The following is a 23470-nucleotide window of genomic DNA, read 5'->3' as shown; positions in this document are numbered from 1 at the left end:
ATCGCTAAAGACTATGTGAGTCTTTCTCTTGCTGTTTCTTTCATAGCTGGCAGTATGAACTGACTCTAGCATATACCATTTGTCTCATTAACATGATCATGGCTTTCAAATGTGGGTTTTGAGACTTGTTTTCTGTTTGCTACGATCAGGTGTAGTCATAGATGTAATAGCACCGTTACACCAGGTAAGCATTACTTGTGCTTAGCTCTAGCTGTTGTAGCTAAAGGAAGTTTTCTTCGTGCCAGTCAAGAGATCAGAGAATTCTCCTGATGTTAATTGTTCTGTATCTTTGTTTAATATAAATACGGTAAAATTTAATCCAATCAAGACTCTTCAAAGAGCACTAAGAAACCTCGTTTAGGCTGTACTGAAGGAAAGTTACTAATGATAAGGTTTTTTGTCTGGAAGCTGGCTTACAAAGTAGCCCTTGTACTACCTAAATATGTGCCAATTCTTGTTATATGTCTTGTCTAACTTGTGCTGTTAGCTTGTCAAAGCAAGGAATGTGCTTTATTTGCTGTGTCAGTCTTGTCTGTCAAACTCTGTCATATCTAGCCTTGTTTCAGACTTAATGCAATTTAAAGCTTGCAAAATCAGAACATCTCTGAAGCACGCTGAGCAAAATGTATGACTGTATAAGCAGAGTGTTTATCCCAACTAGCTGTCATCTGTAGCTAAGATTATTGTGCCTTCATGACTGCATAGGCTACAACACTGGACTGGGATTCAGCTCACTTCTCTTTAGATGTGTCTAAACTGTAAGTGTAGTAATCCTGCTCATGATTCAGAGATAAGGAGAGAAAAAAAACAATATGGATTCCAAGTGCCTGGTTTGGACTGTCATAACTAATTTAGGGGCTCGGTTTGGTTTATAAATTTTAATATTGGCTAAATTCATGTGAGTTGGAGTGAGTTTAACGTTGAAAGGTTAAAATGATTGAGTCAGCACAGATGAACATGGTAATACTGGTTTTACTTCTTTTCAGAATGTTTCTTTAGCATAAATTACTTATGACATTTGATACTGCCAAAGTTTATTGCAAATATAAGAGACTTTCAGGAGCACAGAAGCGGTAAAATACATAGTTATTCCGAAAAGTGAGTGTCAATAGGGTATTTAACATCTGTTTATGCAGCTGAAAAATCAGTGTTGATGGGATTTTTCAGAAAGAACAAATAATGTTCTCTGCCTTCTAGAGACTGAGTACTAATTTTGAAAATTATTTGATTAGTCTCTTGAGTTTTGAGGGGCTAATTGCATAAGCAGGCCATTTGTGAGAATGGTCTTGATCATTGCAGTATAAGTACTCTTTAAAAATGCCATCGGTATTCCTGTATAAAATCTGCAGATATAAATGCGAACACTGTCTTGAACACTGTCTTGAAATTAGAACAGACATTGGTATTTCAAGTTACCAGTAATACTAATATATTTTATGTATAACAGCTGGGTCCCATCTGGGAGTGTTTACACACTCCTTTGTGTAATTTGTATTTGCAAACTTGTTTTCCTGAAGTTGATCTAGTCTATTTATTTAAAAAATTGTAAGCTATTGGATATTCTCTAATTCTGGGAGTTTTAGATTGGAAGGAAAAATGACCAGCTTCTACGTTTGTTTTTATATCCCACTAATGAGGAGCTAATAGTGTCTCTCAAAGATGACGTGAAGGCAATAAAGATTTTGTTCTGCAATGAACAAAAGCAGGGTGGGTCATTTTACCAATACTCTGTATTCCCCCTGCTTTCACTTGTGAGTGGTACACATAATTAAAGCTTAAAAGAAAAGTGTGACTAAACTATCCAGTTACTGGAATCAACATTTTTTAGCTGCATAGCGCATTGAATACCTGCAAACAAAAACTGAGATGGATAATAGAGGCTTTCCTTCAGGGTCTGGTTTTGTTCTTTGATTCAAGGCTCTCCACCACCCACATTAAAGCTGACGCCAAATATTTCAGTTCAGTGAGCTGTTCTCCAGACATTTGTTTCTCTAATTGTGTCCAGGTGCATGAAGCTTGTCCAAAGCTTTTGCTTGCATAACTAGTTGAAGCAATAATAAAAAAAACTACCCTTCTTTTTTTGTATTTATGTGATTTACACCACAGTAGTCTGTGGGCACATGGGATTAGCTTTTTGCTCAGCTGGACTGGATCTAGTCTGAGCCACACATAGCTAATGCTGTCCACTAGGCAACGTGAAAGCAAGGAAGGAATAAATGGAAGTGTGATATTAAAACCTCTTCAGCAGGCAGTTTGTGATAAGTATTTCTAACTATCTGTAGAAATCATGGACAGGAAAGATACTCCTGCATAATTAGAGCTCTTTCTCCCAATGTACAGAACCCTTCAGGGATCTCAAGTGTAAGGTAAAACTAATATAGATAGATGTCTTTGTCTAGAGAAGGAAAAGGATTATTTTTATTGCATTCTTTTAATTTCATTATTTTGTTTGGCATCTAGAAGGATATGTTGGTCCAGATCACATTCCCTAGTGCGTGACGGATAGTACCATAAGAAGACATGTAGTTTAATTCAGACTGTTTTGTAAGATTAAAACCAAAAGAACCAAATCCCTTAATCTCCTGGTAGTCTGGAAAGTTAGTCTTTCCTCTGTAATCTTTACAGTAATACATGTGCATTTGGTGTAGCCATTGTGTGTCATATAAAGGAGACCTTATTGCAGCTTTCCAGTACCTGAAGGGGCCTACAAGAAAGCTGGAGAGGGGTTTTCTACAAGGGTATGGAGTGATAGGGCAAGGGGTGATGGCTTTAAACTGAAAGAGGAGAGATTTAGATTAGCTATGAGGAAGAAATTCTTTACTCTGAGGGTGGTGAGGCCCTGGCATATGTTGCCCAGAGAAGCTGTGACTGCCCCCTGCCTGGCAGGGTTCAAGGCCAGGTTGGATGGGGCTCTGAGCACCCTGGTCTGGTGGAAGGTGTCCCTACCCATGGCAGGGGGATGGGAACTGGGTGATCTTTAAGGTCCCTTGCAACCCAAACCATTCTATGACTCTGATATGTTTGTCTGTGTGCATAGTAGTATTCCTGTTTTCTGTATAGCCCTACTTATGGGCTTTACCAGGAACTGGACAGTCTGTCCCTACAATTCCTTCCTTAGGTCCAAAAGTATCAAATGAGTATCAAACTTGATAACCAAACTGTAAAAACCTAATATAAATCAAAGCAATGAGTTGTTTCACTTTCTAGGTTCTGTAGAGAACTCGGCATCTGCATCGCGTTGTGGTTTTCTCTTGTGGCTCTGAAGGGAAACTCAACTTTAGCTTTACAAAAAAAACCCCACAACTTTATCCACTGTGTGGCCTGGCTGATTAGCTACACTTTAAGGCCCATGGATAACTGCCAAATGAGTAGACATCGGAACTGCAAGTTGGACAGAATGTTCTTGCTAACATGCCTCAAGGAGAAAGACAGTGTCTTCCAGCTTCCGTTTATGATGCTTCAGTGTAGGAAGTGGCAAGGGGGCTGTATGTTATGTTTTAAACTGGACAAGGAAAGATAAAATGGCAGAAGTTCGAGGCAAGTGTGTGACACTTACATAGGACAGACAGTTCCTGAAGCTGCACTGAAGGCATACACCTTCAAGGTTTGTAACAGTGCCATGTTCCTCCAGTGGCAAGAATACCTGTGTTATAAGTGATCAGCATACATTAACTGTTAATGAAATACAGTTATTACTGAAAACTGAAATATTCACTGGTCTGTATTTCTTTTTTTCACAGAATTGGAAAAGACCAAATGCCAGCATGAACGAGAAGTAGCTCTTGGAAGTGGAGGCACTTTCTTCCCAAGGGAGATAAAAGTTGGTCACTTCATTCCGCAGTGTGATGAGCATGGCAATTACCTACCCACTCAGTGCCATTCTAGCAGTGGATACTGTTGGTGTGTGGATAGGGATGGAAATGAGATTGATGGCACCAGAAGTGGCCCGGGAGTTCGACCACCATGTAAGTAGCTGAAGCACTTGTTTCTTCTGGGTGTCCCTCCACCCCAGTGCACTGTCTCCCAAATGTAGGGCTTAGTCATGCCCCTGAGATGCAGCCCTGACTCTGAGCAATGCAGATCTTTGCTGTCCCGGTGATGACAAGCCTCATGTTGCAGCCCTTCGGTAACTCCAGCGTACACTTTTCCATTATGGCATCTGGACAACTGTGGTGAGCCTCTGAATAAGAAGATGGTTTTCTAACTTCTTCGCTCCCTTGAAACCGTGAGGGGCCCCTATAGTTTCTGCCCTCTGGGAGCTGTGGCAAATCTGAATGTGTGGTAGCTGACTTGCCTAGGGAAATGAAGGGTGTTCCTTCCTACGTCTTCCTCACTTTAGCTGCAAAATAAGAAGGAAAGAGCAATTAGACATGAACATGAAAAGACCTATTATGTCAATTGCTCCTCCTCTGTCAGCCAAGGGGAAAATTCAGAAGCTTTCTTCATCTGATTATAGTTATTAGTGTCTGCTTATAGGGCTTCTAAGTCTGATTGTAATTAAGTCTCTGCAAATAACAAGGAGCCTTGTTATACTGTACAAGCTAAGTTTTTCCCCATCTCTTTCCTTCTCTGTCAACAAGGTCTGAGCACAGCTGCTCCTCCTGTTGTTATTGGGCCCTCTGTTCGACCAGATACAGTACCTCTACCGCCAGGAACGCACTTGCTCTTTGCCCAAAGTGGTAAAATTGAACATGTTCCACTAGAGGGAAACAATATGAAGAAAAATGGTGCAAAAGCACTCTTGCATATTCCAGTAAGTAACCGACTATACTGTCCATGTGTTTTAGAAGATGTGTGGCAAAGATGAAAGTGTGAGTGTATGTCTATGTAATTTGATAATTTAAGTTCCAAACTCAAGTTTTACTCTTGATTAAAATTTAGGTATCCCATCACTTTGTCACTGAAAATCCTGATCTGACTAGTCAAAAGCCTAAAACTGAACTATAGAAAAAATGATTTGCCTTTAAAGAATAGCTCAGAAGACAAAAATCTAATATTTGTGATCTGACATGCCTCCAACAGCTCATCATATAAAACTTCCTACACTCACACTTCTATTGGCTTTCAGACTTTGGTATGGAAGTCTAGGCAACTTACACAAGCAGTATGATGTGTAGAGGCCTTTCCTTTTTTCTCTTTTACTTTCTCAAAGCTTTTTCTCGTCTTAAACTCTTCCTGTCTTTCAGTCAATTCTCTGCACTTCTTGGCTACAGATATATATAGATTTTTTTCTTCTTCTTTTGCTTCTTTCTCCATGTGAAGGCCCAGTGAGTGGTAAGTCTGTTTCCCACACTTCTTACAACTGTCTTGATAATCTTTTTTTTTTTTTCTTAAAAATGAATCCCTGATGCTGAAAACCTCTCTTTTCCATCGCCTGTGACACGCCAACTCTTCTCACTTCCAGTTTCATCGTAGTTGTTTGTTTTGCCCAAAGCCTGGGATTTCTGTTCTCATTGCAGTGTTACTGTATTTATCATAGATAGCAATACCAGATAGCACGCCAGCCTCTTTTTTACATTACTGTGAATATTTAGTATACCAAGTACTAAGTTACACAAATTCAGTTTGGTAAATAGTACCACAAACTGTGCTGTGATTTAAGGGCAAAATTGAGTTTTTGTCTCTTGTCTAAAGTGGTGCTGCAATAATGTAAAAATAAAGTAATATGCTCTGTGCAAAATGGGGTACTTAGGATGATACAGAGACATGATTCTGAATCCTTGTCAGCTAGTCTCATTATTTACTTGAATAGCTTGTATGAATGAATTGGAAGTATCTTCAGGAAAGAGCTTCCAAAAGAGAGAAGATGCAACTCTTCATTAAAACTTTCAATTAAAATGAAACTTTCAGTCTCTGATAACAGCATTGGCTCTGCTGGTGTTGTCCCAGTGTTGTGTATTTGCTAAGTGACAGTGTTTGGTAGGGTAGAGGTGTTCAGTTTTGTAACCTACAGCATTAATGTACACTGGTAAGTAAGTGCATCTGTTGTAATACATGGTGTTTGACCATCTTTCTAATAAGTTGCAAGTTACAAAAGCAGCAAAGGAAATAGATCTGGGACTCCATGTGAAATTATTGTTTTACTGTGAAAGTCTCTTTCATTTGCCTGGAGGAAAGTTTCAACTCTAAATTCCAGCTCTAGTCTTACCTTCTTCTGCGTATATATGTACTCCGTACATATTTTACTTGTCCCTGAGCGTATTCTTTCCAGCAGAATGATTTATGGAGTATTTGTTTAAGCTATTTTTATTTTAAAAATTTACTTTGCTACAACTTTGAGTCAAATGATGCTACATAGGTAGTGCTGCTGAAATGCATCTGTCGTACATGGATTGATGATTTGATAGAAATCATTAGTCTTCCTTGAAGGGAAAGAATGAGAGAAAAAAAGCACATGAGGAATAACACAGTGAGATAATAACATGAGGTTTCTTTAAATGGATGTGCAGGTGAAGTTGTAGAGGTGAGACAAACTGTTCAGTAGCAGTATCTGCAGTGCTTCTTTGAGATAAGATAATTATAAATGGTGTCTGCTAGTTAAAAGGGACTTATAATTGAAAGGATTTTTCTAAGCTATTCTGCAATGACTGCTAGTCAATTGTTTTCTCTGCCTATCCTCACCATGTCCCGCCTTTCCTCAAGAATTTTGTTTTTTTCAGGCTTGAGACTTAGATCCATAAGCTAGTGCTGCTGACAAATAATTGCTGTTTAGTATAAGCTGATGTAATTTGCTTGTTGACCAACAGGACAAAGTTGTTATCGGAGTTGCTTATGATTGCACGGACAAGATGGTTTATTGGACAGACATCAGTGGCCCTTCGATCAGCAGGGCTAGCCTGCATGGTGGGGAGCCAACAACCATCATCAAAACAGGTAACAGCAAAAAATTCTTCCTCTTGCTGCTTGCTAGGAATGGCATTAGAGATTTGAATTCAGTAATATGTACTTACCAGGGCTTGAGCTTTAGCATTACAAGTTGGTGTTGTTTGTGTAAACAATAACCAAAAAGTCTGGGTAACATAAAATGAAAAAAGGTCGGTTCCCTAGGCGATAGCCCTTCACTGCCTTTCCACTGCTAAGATAGGCAAGAAGTCGGTTCTCTTTTAATAAACTAAGTTTAAGGCCAGAAGCAGGAGCAGCATGTCAGTGAGGTGTTTCTGTCCTTACTTGCAGTTGCAGGACATTGTATCTGTCTAACCATTGAATGTCTTGTGAATGTCACTGGGAACATTTTAATTGAAGGCTGAGGGGTTTGAGAGATTAATCAGGCTGCTGTGATGGTTTTAAAGCATATTTCAAGGCACTGGTGGGTGCAGGGTTCAGAGCCTCACGATCTGGGCTTTGAACAGTGTTTCAGGTTCTCACAGAAATGTTTAGAGGATTTCTGTACCCAATTACAGTCCTAGGCTGTGCTTATGTTCTTGCTGTGTTTAACAAAGATAAAAAACAACCTCCTTTGGATGCTTTGTCACTGCTGGGGAGGAATCTTGAGGTAGGCTTGAGGCCTTTCCTGCTCTTCACCTGTGGTGGCATCCTTAGGGCTGCCGCTATAGTGGGGCAGCACAGCTAGTATTCCCAGGGCAAATCCCCAGGTCATGACATCCTGGGGTTTTAAAGTGCACTCAGGACCTCACTTTCCTATGTTGCGGATGGGCTGTGCTATGCTGTGCCCAGCCTGGCAGCCTTTGTGTAGCCTGCATGCTTTATAGTCATGTCTTGTCAACCGTGCTGATTAGAAGGGATGGTCCAGCATCCTTCCTGAAAAGGTCCCATGTCCCTGGCCATGAGGAATGGAACACATAGATAGTCTAAGCTCACACTCCTGTAGATAGATGTTATCCATGCTTACAATGATGCAATGGTTACAAGATGTAAATATGTGAAGAGGGAAGGTTATCACTAAAACCTAGGTTGTGTGCTGGGGTAGATCCATCATTCTTCACTGTGTGTATGGTCTGAAAATGGGATGATGGATTGTCAATTTGCTGTTGAATGGATATTGAACACAATCAAAACTAAAGCTGACTAAAGAGTTGCACTTATATGTTCGCATGGAATATCATCTGTGGGTGTTGCTCTTTGATTTTTGTTCTGGTAAGCAAGGTCTGCAATCCACTGGCTAGCGGAGAATTTGGTTATGTGTAGTCCTTTTCTCTCCTGTTGTCTGCCTGTCAGCTACCTGCTCTGCTGGGAAAGGACTGGTGAGTAGGGAGACTGAAGAGGAGAACCCCTGCTCTCTGTTTCTGGGCTTGGGCATCAAACAGCTGAAAGGTGGTTAGAAACTGTTTCAGCTCTGACTTCCCATACCTGCCACTCAGATTGTAAAATAAAAGGGAGCAAAGTCACCTTGTTCTGTTTTTGCCCTTGGAGTTGCTCAAGGATTCAAGAATTGGACTAGAGGATATTGTGGGCTTAGTGCTTATACAATTTATGTCCTGTTCTTGTACTCTTTCCCCCAAGACTCTGCTGCTGATTGCAGTCCATGTTCATTTTCATTAGAAGGGTAAGTATAAGCCCATGTATCCCAAATACGAAAACTTTTTTTAAATGGAGGGGAGGGACAGGTTTGGAGAACAAAGTGAGTGTGGAGGCATTAAAAAACCGAGAACAAAAATAGCTGGAGGCACATTTTGAGTACGAATGTCCTCAGGATCCTAGAACACTTGTGAAGTCAACATACTGGAGGAGGTTGTCCTTGCTTTGGATATGTTGCAACTATTGTCACAAAAATTTTGGAAATTATTTTAGAAAAATGATCAACCAGTTTTAAAACTCTGCAATGAATTTGCTCTGGTTTTCTTTGGATGTGCTGAGTATCTCTACCTGGAGTTTGTGCTTTGGAATAGCCAGTTTGCTGGGACTCCATTCAGGCTCTTAGGGACAGCAGAGAAATGGGGGTGGCTTGGATCCTACTGTTGTCCTGGGAAGGGAAAGGGAGAGCTTAAGGCCATCTCTAACCATTACAGCAATTAGGAAGCTTCATATTTCTGTGCAGCTTGGTGGCTGAGATATTTGTAAGACTTCTTTTTCATCCTGAGATTTTTAATCTGAAAAGGTCTCTAATCTGTAATGCAAGCATGTGCCTGTACAACTACAAATTCTGTGGGGAAAAGATTTCTAATTTCCCCTATTAAAGTATTTTCTCAGATTCTGCAGTTCAAAAACTAAGGGGAATTACTATTGCTAAAAACCTTATATGGAGATGAATTTGTCTAATGAGAGTGTGTGTACATGCATTAAAAATCTTGCAGTGTATAAAATATTGCGGAAATGTTTGTGCAGGCTTTCAACTAAATTTTATTATTTTAGATAATTCAAGATTCCTCAATGCCAGATGGAAACCTCATGTTTTTTGTCTGCTACAAAAAAAATTGTATATGTAAAGGCATCTCATTATTTCTGTTGTCTGTTGTTTGCATAGAAGTGAATGCCATTCCTGAAAAGATGCTGAGCAATGTTGCACTTTACTTTCTGTACGCTAACGGGCTATTCAACAAGGAGTCAGAACAAAATAAGGTTGAATATTCGTATTTGAATGGATGTCTTCTGTGCTGACCAAAACAGAAACGTCAAAATTTCAGAGAATAGGAAAATGCCTCCCTCTCAGAAGACTCATGAGAATTCTTTGTTTTGTTTCAATCTTTGCCTTGTTGCTCCTGTGAGCTGCAGCTGCTTTCTTCAGTTCACATCAATTTGTGGAATGCACTACTTTTTGTTTGTTAAATCTCTCATGATCCAAGTTGTGTTGCTTTGCAGAAACGTGTTTTATTGTGGAGCCCTATCCAGTTCTCATCCACCCCTGCAGCTGTATAGCCTGTGGAGGCTTTCTGAGCTCTGCAGCTGTGGAGACGGGTCGGGAAGGAGAGCGTTTCTTTGCTGTAGTTACTGAAGTCATATCAGCCATACATGGCTGTACAAGGCCTGCCCCCAGGGACAGAGCCTGTGATTGTGTCAGATCTGATGACAATATAGCAGGAACACATTTGTGCCTCTGGAAAGACTGGTGATACATGAAGCCCACATATGCCCTTACCCCTCCACAGGGGATAGTTTTTTCCGGCTCATTGTCAACCAGACAGGAAAGACACTTACTTTAGAACTCTTTAAATCTCCTGGCATATAGCTGAAGCAAGGAAACTAGTCAGGGAACAGGAGTTCCTGGAAATCGGTGGCAGCAGATCTTTTGCCTGCTACCTTCTTCTGTTTCCTAAAAGAGGCTGGGAGCTCCTCCACCGCCATTCAGTCATTTATTCTGATCCCAGAGACTGGGGATTGTCACCACCATCACCTCAAAATGAAGCCATTCAGCAGCCTCTGCCATTAGCAAGAAAACAAGTAGGAACATTTGTGGGTCTGAGGTAAATGTGAGGTGGTTTCTTGCAGGTAAGGGGTTTAGCTCCACAGAGGCACTTGAAGAAATACTAGTAGTAACATGAAGTCAGTATAACTAAGTTAAAGTATGCCCAAGTGCCTTTGGGAGGAGTAAAGAGATAGCTGATTCACATTGACTCTCTTGGCCTCCCCATGTACGAGCTGTGAGTCAGAAGCAGTGAGATACATCGTATTTGTTCTTTTCCATCTCTTCAGCAATGAATATACATCCAAAATGCCATGTGTCCAGGTTAAGTGTGGTAACTGTAATCCATCTGTGTGAGAGGGCAGAGGCTGTTGAGGCTATTATGCAGCTATTCTTCACAGCAAAGTCACAGTAGCAAATTTGAGACAGTTGTAGCCAGTGTTCTGGACCAAATACCTTTTCTCCAGAAAGGCTGTGTTTCATACTGTTTGTTTAATGGCTGTCAGTTAATAAACTTGAGAATTAATAGAAGGCTGATGGGCCACATTCTGTCATTCTTGGATATTCACATGGTGTGTGGATCTGCATTTGAAAAGTGTTTGGTTGTTTTGTTGTTTGTTTTTTTTAACAGCTGGCTGGTATGAAGGGTCACTTCACCACTTTTTGGGAGTGACTATGTACAATTTTTTCTTTTGGAACTGAAATTGGACTAAAATTGTACCTGTCTTTGGCTTCATTACATCCCACACAGCCTGCCTGCTCTTTTTCAATGGATGTGTGAACCTTGAAAAGTATAGAGCAATTTTTCATTGTGGCTGAATTAAACCTTGGAGTGCTACATATTTGTTCTGCATCCTTCATCTGGGTTACAAATTACTGATGCTAAAGCAGTAAGGTCATTATCTCCTATTTCCTGTTGCTTTTGGAACAACTAACTGTCCAAGAAAAACTGTGCACACACAGTACTAAAACATGTTCCAAAAAGGATTGCTCTGCAAAAACAAAGAACTGGGTTTAAATTCCATCAGTTAGCTGATATCATTATCTCTAGTGCTTTTGAGATTGATTATCTTTAAGTAACGCCTTGGCTAAACTTAACATAAATCCAGATTTCAGAGGGATGCCATGTATGCCAGTACTAAAGAAGGGGAAATATTAAGAATTGTAAAATCCTTTCTAGATCTTGGCCTGCTAAGGAGGGTAGAATAAGAATTCTGAGAATATCTACTGTTTATTTCTCTGCTATCAACTCTTTTTCTGTTTCCACCCCTCAAGGAAAGCTTGATGAGCTGGTTCCTCATAGAATTTGTCGCTCTATGTATGTATAAAAGTTCTGTGTATTTAAACTTCATAAGGCAAAATGCGTATTCCTCATCCAACAGACATGAAGTAGTTTTTGTTGGACTGCACCCAGAAATCTGAAGAAAACTTATCTCAGTTAAGAGTTATGCTTATGAGGCTGACATTGTGTATTGGAAATAAATATAATGCATAGGCATGTTTTTCTGTTTTCTGCTGCAGACTTGGGAAGCCCTGAAGGGATAGCTGTAGATCATCTAGGTCGCAACATCTTCTGGACTGACTCTCAACTGGATAGAATAGAAGTGGCTAGGCTGGATGGGCGTCAGCGTCGCATCCTTTTTGACAGTGGCCTGGTGAACCCCAGAGCGATTGTTGCGGATCCTATGAGAGGGTATGGATATATTGTCAAGAGACATGTGCAAAGCGTGTTTTTTGTTTGTTCCTTTAATGTGAGCATACTCTCTGAGTCTATGTTTTTAGGCTGTCTGTAGACAGTAATGGGACTACCTTTTCCTAAAACAACGAACAAACAGAAATGGAGCAATCCACTTGTGCCCTGTGTCTGAGTGGTATACAACAAATAAAACTTCTAGAATGCTTGCTAGGTAATACTGTGGTATTTTGTTGAGAGGTTTGTGAAATACTTATTGGTACCTTGCTTGCAGTATATTATTTGCAGAATGACAAGCATTGCCCTTGCCTAAAAAAAAAATTTTTTTGCAAGATAACTGGTCTAGATTAATCAATCTTATATTTTTGTTTCCATCATTACAGTCCTTCTTCCTGTAGAATGTTCCTTCTTTGAAAACTTCCATGGTGTCTCTTCTGTCATCATTTTCACTTCTGTCATTTGATTGCGTGAGAAAGTCATATTAGGCTTCTACATGAAGATGCAGATGACTGCATACTTTATAAATCAAGCCTGTAAGCTGCAGTCACAGAAACAGCCAAGCAGAGCGTCAATAGGAAAGTGTAAATGTTTTCAAGTTATGGTTCCAGCCTGCAAAAATGGAAGTATGTGCATACTTTTATGTAGTCTCTGATCTGGTGACATTTTTTGTCTCTGAATATTGGAAGAAATACAGGGAAAATTAAAACTACTGCAGAGTCCATGGTAGTACTCCATGTCTGTTCATTAATGTCTGAACTTGCCTGCTGTTGTCCTGGCACAACTTTCTGTAGTGTGGCCACTGAGAACAGACACTGCAGTCAAATGACTCAGAAGCACAGAAGCAAAGAGGCTTTCTTCTCAGTCTTGAATTGCTGGGAAGCTTTACTAAATGATTGCTTAATTGATATAATAGGCATTTGGAATGCTTTTAGGTGAGAATTCATTTATAAGCAAAAGTACTATATTACTCAGGGAGAGTATTTTGGAAGGTGCATCCTCATTCCAGATGTTTGCAAACAAGGTTTGTAGTGAGAAAAGAATGCATGTGATCCATGAAAATTTGAATGATACAAAACTAAATGAAAAAGTAACGGTATTGACTTCTCTAATTACTTTAACATAAAATGAACTTTTACATAATAGTCACATAACAGCAGGGTGAAAACATCCATGGTTGTACATCAAGTGACAGCTTAATAAGGAAAAACGAATGCACTTTGTGGTGTGAGAGAAGGGGAGAGGCACAAGTGCAATCAGACTGAGGAGAGACCTCTATTGCCTGCAGAACCCCATGGATAAAGTAGGGCTCTGGGTTCAGGTCAAGCAGCACAGACTTCTGTCTACTAGTAGAGTTTTGCATGTATTTGTGTGCTAAGGAGTAAACAACAAAGGTGCTTGCGCTGAGGGGTCATGTAAATTTTCAGCCATAAAAGTGCATCCAAGGAAGAGAAACCACCATTAACAATTGACCACTAAAAACAGAGCATCAGCGAATTAATGGCGCTCTCTGGGGTTCTCCCCTGACCATAAACTACTGATTCCATTGTACGTTGCTTACTTGGTGCACTGAAAAGAAAGATGCAGTTTTGAATGAACCCCACAAATGTATGCCAAATGCTCCAGCTGCTTAACCTGAGCAGACATGATGGGTGATGAGGAGGAGAACTGTGGATGTACATTTTTAATGGTCCTCAGAACTGTTAAAATAGAGATCTTTTTGCCTGGCATCTTGTATGTAAACTAAACAACATTTCTTCTTGTGTGTGCTTGCTTTTCGTTTTCAATGGACATACAACATTTGCTACATCTTTACTATACTCTTGTTACTTCTATATAGAAGTGCAATGTGGTCCTTGTTTATTTAAATTATTTAGAATTGTACAATACAGTCACAGTATCATTTAGGCTGGAAAAGACTTTTAAGATCGTTGAGTCCAGCTGTTAAGATTTAGGGTGTGTGCGTGTTACTTTTGTGTCCACAGCATTTTCCTTAATTACAGTTTTTTGAGATCAGTCACTGTCTTAATTCTTGCCTCTTTCTTCCTCTTAAGAAACTTGTACTGGACTGATTGGAACAGAGAAGCTCCTAAAATTGAAACCTCATACATGGATGGCACAAACAGAAGAATTCTTGTTAAAGATGACCTTGGGTTACCAAATGGGCTGACATATGATCCTTATTCCTCAATGCTGTGCTGGGTAGATGCAGGTAAAGAGGTGCTAAAATCTTTCTTCATAGTAGTAGGAGAATAAGCATGTCCAATCCTGAAACTATGCACAGCCAAATAATGTTTGTAGCTCTTTGGGATGCATCTTGGACTTCATGCTTTTCTTTTTGGCTTTAATGATCTCTCGATTTATTCGCTGTTACTACCACTGTAGCATTCACATGAGACTGTGTGCAAGATGAAAGACTGCAGTTCTGGTCACAAAACTTTCTAGGAAAGCAACAGGTTAATATCTGTGTGTCTTGTACGTGGCTGTCTAACTCCCTAGGTAGTGCTTAGGCCTTTGTAGAAGAAATTGCAAGTTTAAGACCAGGAAAAAATACTAATTCATCTAATCTGGCCCTACACAGTGTCATCCCGGCACTATTGGTTGAAGACCTGTAATCTTAGGCAAAGTCTGGCTTATATTGAAGTGAAGCAAGTCTCAAAAAAACAATTTATGCTAGTTTTAAAAATCGAGAGATCAAGGTTCTGCCACCAACCCATTGTTAGTTTTGTGCTAGTGTCCTACCAGTAAAAAAAAGTGCTTTTAATTCTGACTTGAACTTTTTTCCATCTTGCTGTGTTTCTCCCCTGTAGACTCAGCCAGAGATCTCCTCCTGTGCAGATGCTTTTACACTTCAAGACACAAGTTTTTGATAAACTAAAAAGACTGAGCTCTCTTTTTCTCTGTAAGATGCTTTCTCCAACCTTTGAATATATTTCCTTGTGCTTTTTTTTTTCTTTTTCTCTCTTCCTTTCTTGTTCTTGCATTTGTCTCTTCTCCTTTTACCCTATTTTGAAACCTACTACTGAAGAGGAACCTACAGATGTTTACACTCACTAGCAGTGTCCCTGACATATGTAGTAGCTTTACAGCTAGACTTTTTGCATCCTATTTGCATCTATAAGTTAGCTGTTCTTCCTGCAGTCTTGCCCTTGTGGTCCAGCCCAGCAGGCATTTTGGGAGCACGCTCACCAAACTAACTTTGCAAAAATGCCTTCCAGAGGAAGAGGAACTGGTTAGTGGTTGAAGTATCCCTCCAGAATGGAGGAGACCTTCTGTCAGCTTCCACACCAGCCTCAGGATGCTGGTATCTGCAGCAGGAATCTCTGCTTATGAGCAATGGCCATCTTATGAGCTTATGAACAATGGCTAGACATCTGTGTTCCTGTAAGTTAGGTGGTGTGCTGGTTAGCATCAGCACCAAAGTACTTTCCCACCCAATATCTGTCGTGCACCGAGATGTGGCTTTGGCTAAGCAGCATACTGAAAGACTTTCAGGAAGTTTTACTCCATTCATGCTTGCATGCTTATGCTTGTCCTTCATCCCTCATGAGAGCTCTCTTGCTCTGGTTCAAAGGCTTAATTGTTTCACTGCACCCAGGTACCAAGAGGCTGGAATGCATGAACCCTAATCAGCTTGGTCGACGAAAGGTTGTTGAAGGAATTCAGTATCCTTTTAGTGTTACAAGCTATGGGAAGAATTTATACTACACAGACTGGAGAAGGTATGTTATCTGCTAAAGAAATTATGGAGTGCTTTAAGATGTGCTTCTCCCTGGTAGAAACTGAAGTATATACTGCGTTTCTCATGTCTGACCTCTCACACGTTCCTGTTTTTTCGCTTTCCTGGCAATAGCTGATGCAGGGCGGAGTAGATCTGTAGAGTTGACCTACTGATGTTGCCAGTTAACTGAGTTTTCATTTTCAACGGAGTTATTTGTCCTCTAAGAAAATGCTTTTATCACTGAACATTTCTGGGAAAGGCGTGGGAGCTAACATGTTTCGCTTACGGCTGTACTTGCTGCGTTGCAGAGGGCAGACATTCATCACTTCTATGTGATACGTTATTTGAATGTTCAAGCACAAATAAGAAAAAGCTTTTTTACTGTCTTGATGACGCTTTCTTTGTTGCAAACAATCTAAAACATTGTCATACGATCCAGACTTTAGAGTTTACTATATTTTCCACAAAAAAATCTAGTCCATGCATTTTTAAATATTTTTTTCTTGACATAAATGGTTGTCTGGGCTCTATCTGCAAACACGCAAATGGCTCCCTCAATTGCAGCAGGAAGTGCTGTTCATGTGTATAAGGATTTCCAAGCTAGAACCTAACAGCTGGGAAGTGCTCTTCTAGAATAGGCTTGTAAAAATGGGAAACAGTTGTGTTACAGGTCTGTCAGTTGGCTGCCCTTTTTTTTTAGGAATAAAAAAATGCTTATGACTAGCTGTATTCCTTCAGGATATCGGGCCCTACCTGAAATACAGCTTTGTCCATAATCATGCATAATAGCTGCAATGTCAGCTATACCACCGAAAATGTCAGAGGGGCAGAATATGGAGAATGTGTCAAAACTACGAATGGATGTGTTCATGTAGAGGGACACTGTCCTGTGTTGAAAGTAACTTAAAATAAGGTGGCTCGCTGCTAAATTTCATAGCCGCCTAGAATGAAAATTATGACATATTTGAGTTGTCCAGCAAAGATGAGGTCTTGGAGGATTTTTCTTCTGACATCACTTCCTAACTGTAAAAAAAGAAGCAACTTCAGATTTCTCCCCCCCTTTTTTGTTTGTTTTATTTTCCCCTGTACTTTTGCGGTCATCTTCTGTGTATTCTCTTCTGCATATGGCAGGGATGCTGTTGTAGCAGTGGATCGCACAATTTCAACGGAAAAGGATAACTTCCAGCCTCACAAGCGCTCCCGTCTCTATGGAATCACTACAGCCTTTGCTCAGTGCCCAGGAGGTAATTCAGATGATTCTCAAGTTTTTACAGCTGTGCTACATCTTAGTGCATAAATGAACTTAGTAGCAGCTCCCATTGACAGGTTGCCAACTGATCTAGGTAGTTAGTGAAGAACTGGTTAGTGCTTAGATTTCCATTGACTAAGAAATTAAAAGCCACCTAAATTTTTTTCATAAAAGCAGTTATTGTGGTTGCTATATGAACCCAGAATAGGGAGAGAAGAAGGGGCCTGTTCTATCCTTTATGAAAGCACAAGTGTATGATGAAGATGAGGATCTGACATGGCAAAAGCTGCTATGTTGCCATCATCTAAACCGAATGCTATATTCGTGGCTGGGGCTTTATTTTCTTATTTGTAAGTTTAAGCTACAGAAATGTCATGGTCTTCCAGATGTCCTGAACGAGATCCAGTGTTTTTAAGAAGGGAATGTTCAGAAAACAGCAGGTGGTAGAGTAGCTGGGCTGGTCTTCCTGCTCCATTGAGTGTTAAGTTTTTTAGATATGTTACTGAAAAGCCCTGTGTGAAGCTTAGAAGAGAGGAAGTTGGTACTCTTGAAATAACAATGTTTTTTGTGAAGCAGTATCCCTGTTCAGTTGTGTTGTTCTTAGCAAATCAGTTAGGAGAAGAGTTCCCTTTTTTATTATTACGACGTGGCTGGAATTATAGGAGTTGTGATGTTTTGACTTTAGGCCTAAAAACCCCATAAGATAGTTTTTCTTCAAATATGTATAGTAAAAAACATGATTTAATTGAAATCTTGGTTCAGAGCTTAAATGCATATAAATGTCATAATTGAGGAATCAGTTCTGTTGTTATGACTAGCTAATTCACAGTTCCATTTTGGTAGACAGTGTAAAACAAATCAACGTTGTGTGCTCTGAGTAAATGCTTATGTTTATAGTGTTCAGAACCTTGGTATCACTGCTTTCTCATCAGATGTCTACTGTATCACTGCTTTCTCATCAGATGTCTGTTTCAGGTGGTTTTCTTTTTCTGGGATGGATGCCTTTCCCCTCAGATCCACTGCTTCTGGCACTGTCGTCTTTCTCATTTTACCCTGCAACATTCACGTGCTCCTCTCCACCCACCCAAATTTTTTGTTGTCATGAGTGATTCCTCCATGGTTTTGTAGTGGGTGGTGTCCAGGGATGATGTCCTGCAGCATTTTGGACTTTGTCCCCATGTGTTGCACTTCCTGTGTTTCCTCACTCACTGTCTCTTCATTCTAATGTCTGTGACTACTTGGTGAATTTATGAAGGGCATTTCAGGAACAGCCCAGTTTTTTCATGTTGCCTCTCCTGGTCTGTCCCAGTATCTTGATCTTTCTTTGAGGTGAATATCGGAGGCTGACACAAGGGTTATGATGACTCTTATTTCCCCAAAGTATAGTTTTGTTTCACACTCAATCTTGTTATGGCTTATTTCTCTAGCGTAGTCATGAAATCTGCACCACTTTTGTATGTATGTGTTTTGGATTTTATTGTGGGTTTGCTTTTGTTTTTCTTTAACATTTTACATCTCTGTTCTTTTTCAGGACATAACTACTGTACAGTGAATAACGGTGGTTGTACTCACCTCTGCTTGGCTACCCCAGGAGGCCGTTCTTGCCGCTGCCCTGACAACACTGTTGGAGTGGATTGTATAGAAAGAAACTGAGCATTAGAATAAGCTTTAGAGCAGCAAATGCCTTTTCGTAATGTGCTGTAAACGATTCACTCCTATCAACACAATCAGGCCCTAAAGATAAATGCTCCATTCTGCTGACAGCAAGCCACAATGCACATATGCAGACACACACACAGACAATGACTGTTTTGGAGCAGTTAGACAAGACAGAGCTGCCCAGGTTGGGTCCAATGGCATCTGCTTCCTTTTAATATTATCTCCTTGCTTTTAAAGGTAAATGTGGAGGCCTTAGTTGCACCTGTGCTGGGTTAGGAGGACATGTCTCTTGGCAAAATTAAGGTAACAAATAGCAAGCAGAGTAAAGAGGATGGCACGACTCAAATCCTGAGACTGGGTTTTGCCTCAGAGTATGCAGCAGTTATCTGCATAATGGAATGCTTAGCCCATCATATATGTGGCTGGGCCATATCTCTAGCTGAGGAGCAACTAGGGGGGTCCCAAGGATGAATAAACGTGAGTGGGAACACCCAGTAATATCACAAATTTAGTGCCTAACCGCATTCCTTCCGATTGCCAGTCCTTCCACTTCCAAAACCTGAATCTCAGCTTTTGACTCTTGTGTTACAAAAACACTTTATTTGCGTGCTGTGAGAGTAGCTCTCACCCTAGCTCATGTGATCCTTTCTTACAGCACGTGATTCTTTATAGATAATCAGCACTGCCTAGTGGATGTATGTGAAGTTTTTGTTGGATTTTAAGAGATTTATTTTTCTTCTGTCTGAGGCAGATTCCTGAGCGGTTTCCTAAAATCCAATAAACAAACTTTGGATACAGATCTCAATTGCTGATAGCTCATCAAAGGCTAGATGTTGATTCATTTGGAGGCATTAGGTATTAGAGACACACAGTTATAATTGTCTCCTGAGAGCTTTTAAAATAATATTTCTGCATTTGATTCTATAAGCCTTGAAAGTGGTCTTTGATTTCTGTCCCGGCAATCTTTCTTCTTTAGCAAACCATGCCATGCCTTTTTGTAGACAGTAAGAAACCATGGCAGTTAAAATTTGGTTTCTGGAAAGGTGACCTTTGTCTTGGTGCTTAGAAGGAAAAAAGGTAGTGAGGCCCCGTTTGTGTGCCAATGTTCAGGAACAACAAAAAGGTGTGCTGAAAATCAAAGCAAAGTTGATGTTTTCATCATCACCAGTAAGTTTGGAGCGGGAATGGAAAGACAAAATGCATATTCTTCTGTCAGATTAACAGTACAAATCTGGGAGTGAAGTTTGGCTTCCACACTCTGTTTTGGGAAGGAAGCTTACCCACCCACAAGCCAGCCTGCAACAACAGAACAAAACAGGGCTTGAGGCTTCTGCCGGAGCACATTGCACGATGTCGTGATCAGAGTAAGCTAACGTCCTCATTTCCTCACTCGCTCTTCAGACACTACAGTAACAGTTTTAAACAGAGCCAATTCTGAGTCCTGACTGTGTGACATTTTCATCTTTAAGTGTGTATTTATCGTAAAATAACAAAGCATATAAACATTTTGAAGATTTTTTTGTATAACTTTTATAACTTCTAATTCATTTTATTAATACACTTTATCAGGTATGTCTTACTGTAAATATCAAAAATGTGTTGAAATGAAGGTGCTTGATAACTTTCTCCAGAATTATTCACGTATCTGGTGAAATATTAAAGTTTACATTCTGTACAGGTATCTACAGTACAGTCAATAAAAATTTTTGGTTTTTATTTTCTATAAAAAAGGAATGCCTGCAGAAGGAAGTGATATGTGGTGTCTCAAATCTCTTTTGCTGTGGAGTTCTGGATTTTAGCGAACTCTTGTATGTAGTGATGATATTCTCTTCTAAGATGCAGCACTGTAGGGGGAAAACTGCTGTTGGGGCTTTTGTATTTTGAAACCAGTAGGATACTTCTATTCCAAACAAATACAGGAAGGTGCTTAAAGAACATACAGCTTCCTCTGTTCTGACACAGATTTTTTTACTGGTTGTTAACTCTTGTTTAACTTTGTCAAGCAAATGCAATTCAGTTATACCATACTTCAGACTTCTACGATAGTGGAAATATAAGGGCAAGGACTGGATTAAATGGGGGACAAAATTTATGCCTCTGCTCAAAGATGCCCTGATGCAGAGTTTCTAGGTGATGGGGTGCTTTGGTGGCTGGTGCCACAGCATGCAGGCTCTGTGTCTGGCTGCGGGTGTGCTGTGCCTGCAGGGCAAGGTGGAAGCTAAGTGAAGTGTGACCTGCTGGAGGTGGTGATGCTGAGGTTTAAACACTTCCATTTTTACAGCTGCAGCATGTCAGTGCCTCAGGGGGGTGGTGAAAGGCTCTGTAGTACTGTGTGGATGGAGAACTGGAGAACAGCGTGCCTGTCAAGCGAGCCACTGGAAAGGTGGACAGTGGGGCAGCAAGGAGAACTATTGGGATCTTAAGGGTCGTGGGTGGCGTTACAGGAGGAGATTGGTGTTGATCAGTGCTGGGCACTACACATGGAACTGGAGGGAATTGGACCTTTAGTTCATTCTTTACTATATGCTTTGATTTTTTCTTTTTTGTTCTGATCCTTTTAAACTGATGACTGCTGCTTTATATTTGGACCAACACAACATTCCTCTTTGTGCATTATAACAATTACTAATTTACTAAACCCCAGACAGCTAATTCTGTACTAATCAATGAGCAATGACAAAGATGTAAAGGAAAATACACCTCAGCAGAACTTGTAGTGCTAATGCGTGGGCTCCTATGTAGTCTGTAGGACAAAGAGAAATTATATTGCTATGGACAGTGATTTTAGACTGGGTGACTTTAACTCTGGTATCATGTCTGACAGTAGCTAGCAGTAGATTAGGGGAAGCTTCAGCAGATCTGTGTCAGCAGTGTAGATGTGGCAGTTTGCACAACTTTGAAGCAGCCTTCAGCATTCCAGTCCATAAAAACGAGAAACTTTTTAAAGCTCAAACATCAGATTTTTGCTGTTCCCTCAGAGAAAGGAGGCCAGGGACTGAGCAAGATAAGGCCAGCAGTGGTGGTGGCTTCACCTTGGCTACCCCAAGTGCAGCAGACAGTGCCGATGAGGGTAGTCAGGGCCAGCCCACAAACCAAATCTGTAGCAACAAGGTAGGTCCAAAGTCAAGTTTGGAAATTGAGTCGGGGTCAGGATCAGGTCTGGACACAGTGACCAGGATCACTGATTGCCAGGCAAGTCCATAGTGTTGAGACAGGCCTGCAGTTAAGCTGGGAAGTTGGCCAGGATCTGGATCAGTGGGGTGCATGGCTGTGGCACATCTCAGGCAAGGACCAGGGTTAGAGCCTCAGCTTTAAGACGGCCTTGAAGGAAAGAGGGTTGCCCTCGCTAAGGCCTCCCAGCAGAGCTGCTTGAGGGTGAGCCTCTGCTGAAGTTCCTTTAAATTTTCTTCATACCTTCCATCAACTGGCTGGCCTTGAGCAGCCAGCTAAGCTGCTAGCAGTGGGAGTGTGCTCTGGGTCCTGACGCTCTGGAGTCCTTTATTCCTATACATGTTTGCTTCCTCATTTAATCTTGCTAAATCTTTGGCCTCTAAAGTGAGCTGTGGTGTTGAGTTCCTTATTTTAATCACAGTCTGGTCAGGAATCTCATCCTTTGATAAGATTTCGCATTAGCCACTTCAAGGTGTCTGCCTTGTGCCTATTATACTTATTCAGTGAAATGTTCACAAGTATTTTGAATGATAAAAATGTGAATTTTATGTTTCCTTCTTTTAATCCTAGAGAGTTAACAGCGTCTTTATAACACAGGGTTTTCTCATGCTGACCAGGGTGTAATTCATCTATCCAGTCTTCTTCCTGACTATTTCTTATTAGTGTCTGACTGTTGTAGTCTTGCTCAGGAGCAAGTAAATTTCAGATATATTTTTACATTGTGTTTTTGGTTAAAAAGCTAATGGAAAACAGGATGTGTTTTGTTTCATTATTAACTTTTTTTTATTATGATTAAAATAGGCTGGGATCGGTAATCATGTCAGTCTCTGCTGTGGTAGTTGAAGAAAAGATTCAGTGTAGCTACAGTTGACCTTTTTTGCTACAAAAAGTAGTAGATTCCCAGGTTTTCCAGAAAAGGAGAACAATTGCTTCAACGGCTAAACAAAAGACAAAATACTACATAGATTTATTCAGAGGTAAGTTAAATGTTTTCTTAAATTCTTCCATTCAGATCTCCAGCACACACAAAAATATTTAATGGTAAGACCATTAGTGATGTTTATCAGTGAGGTAAGAAGTTGCAAAAAAGTGAAATCTACTGAAAGTAGTAGTGGCTTCCTGGTGACTTAATGGAATGGTTCAGCCACCTTTCCATCTGAACAGTGTTTGAAAACCCTAACTTTACTAAATTTTTAGCCTGTAAAGAACTCTCTCCTCATGATGAAAATGCAGTGTGGCTTTCTGAAACCCAGTATCCTGTCCAGTGTTGTTCCAAGTTGGCAAACTGCTTACTCTGCAGTTCTCCAATTGCACAGTTTTGTCACAATGTATTAGATTTTTAACTTGCTGACCTATAATTAAGAATGACATGATTACTAGAGGGTAATGGCCCCTCAATGGCAGTGTCACAATGCATCAGTTTAACCTATGGTTACATGCAAACTGATTTTTTGTGTAGTATTTAATGATTTATTGCTTGGAGAACTTGTTGAAAAAAAGAAAACAATAAGCAGGTTGTGAAACACGTATGGCTGTAGAGCCTACAGTTGTGAGAAGCCCCCTGCTTGGCCTGTCTGTAAAAACTAAATATTACCTCCAGAACCCAAGTTCTCAGCTGGGGATCTGGCAGCAGTTTTTTCATTAAGTGATCGAATCACCTCCTTTTTTTAAATTCTACTCCAC

At 40.3% G+C, this 23470-nt stretch overlaps 1 protein-coding gene across 1 annotated transcript in view; it reads left to right on the top strand.

The window, feature by feature from the left end:
* Positions 1 to 20551, top strand: part of NID1 (nidogen 1) — a 48215-nt gene extending 27664 nt beyond the window's left edge. The window contains exons 13-20 of the mRNA XM_075412386.1: positions 3741 to 3965; positions 4581 to 4753; positions 6747 to 6873; positions 11819 to 11990; positions 14042 to 14199; positions 15586 to 15709; positions 16840 to 16952; positions 18489 to 20551. Coding sequence (XP_075268501.1) covers positions 3741 to 3965; positions 4581 to 4753; positions 6747 to 6873; positions 11819 to 11990; positions 14042 to 14199; positions 15586 to 15709; positions 16840 to 16952; positions 18489 to 18610 — 1214 coding nt within the window. The 3' untranslated portion in view covers positions 18611 to 20551. The remainder of the gene's footprint in view (positions 1 to 3740; positions 3966 to 4580; positions 4754 to 6746; positions 6874 to 11818; positions 11991 to 14041; positions 14200 to 15585; positions 15710 to 16839; positions 16953 to 18488) is intronic.
* The last annotated feature ends 2919 nt before the right edge of the window (positions 20552 to 23470 follow it).

The sequence above is a fragment of the Opisthocomus hoazin genome, chromosome 2, assembly GCF_030867145.1.
Source record: "Opisthocomus hoazin isolate bOpiHoa1 chromosome 2, bOpiHoa1.hap1, whole genome shotgun sequence".
In the NCBI taxonomy this organism is placed as follows: domain Eukaryota; kingdom Metazoa; phylum Chordata; class Aves; order Opisthocomiformes; family Opisthocomidae; genus Opisthocomus; species Opisthocomus hoazin.
Note: the sequence above shows the minus strand (reverse complement) of the source record. Positions and strands in the feature narration are given on the sequence as shown.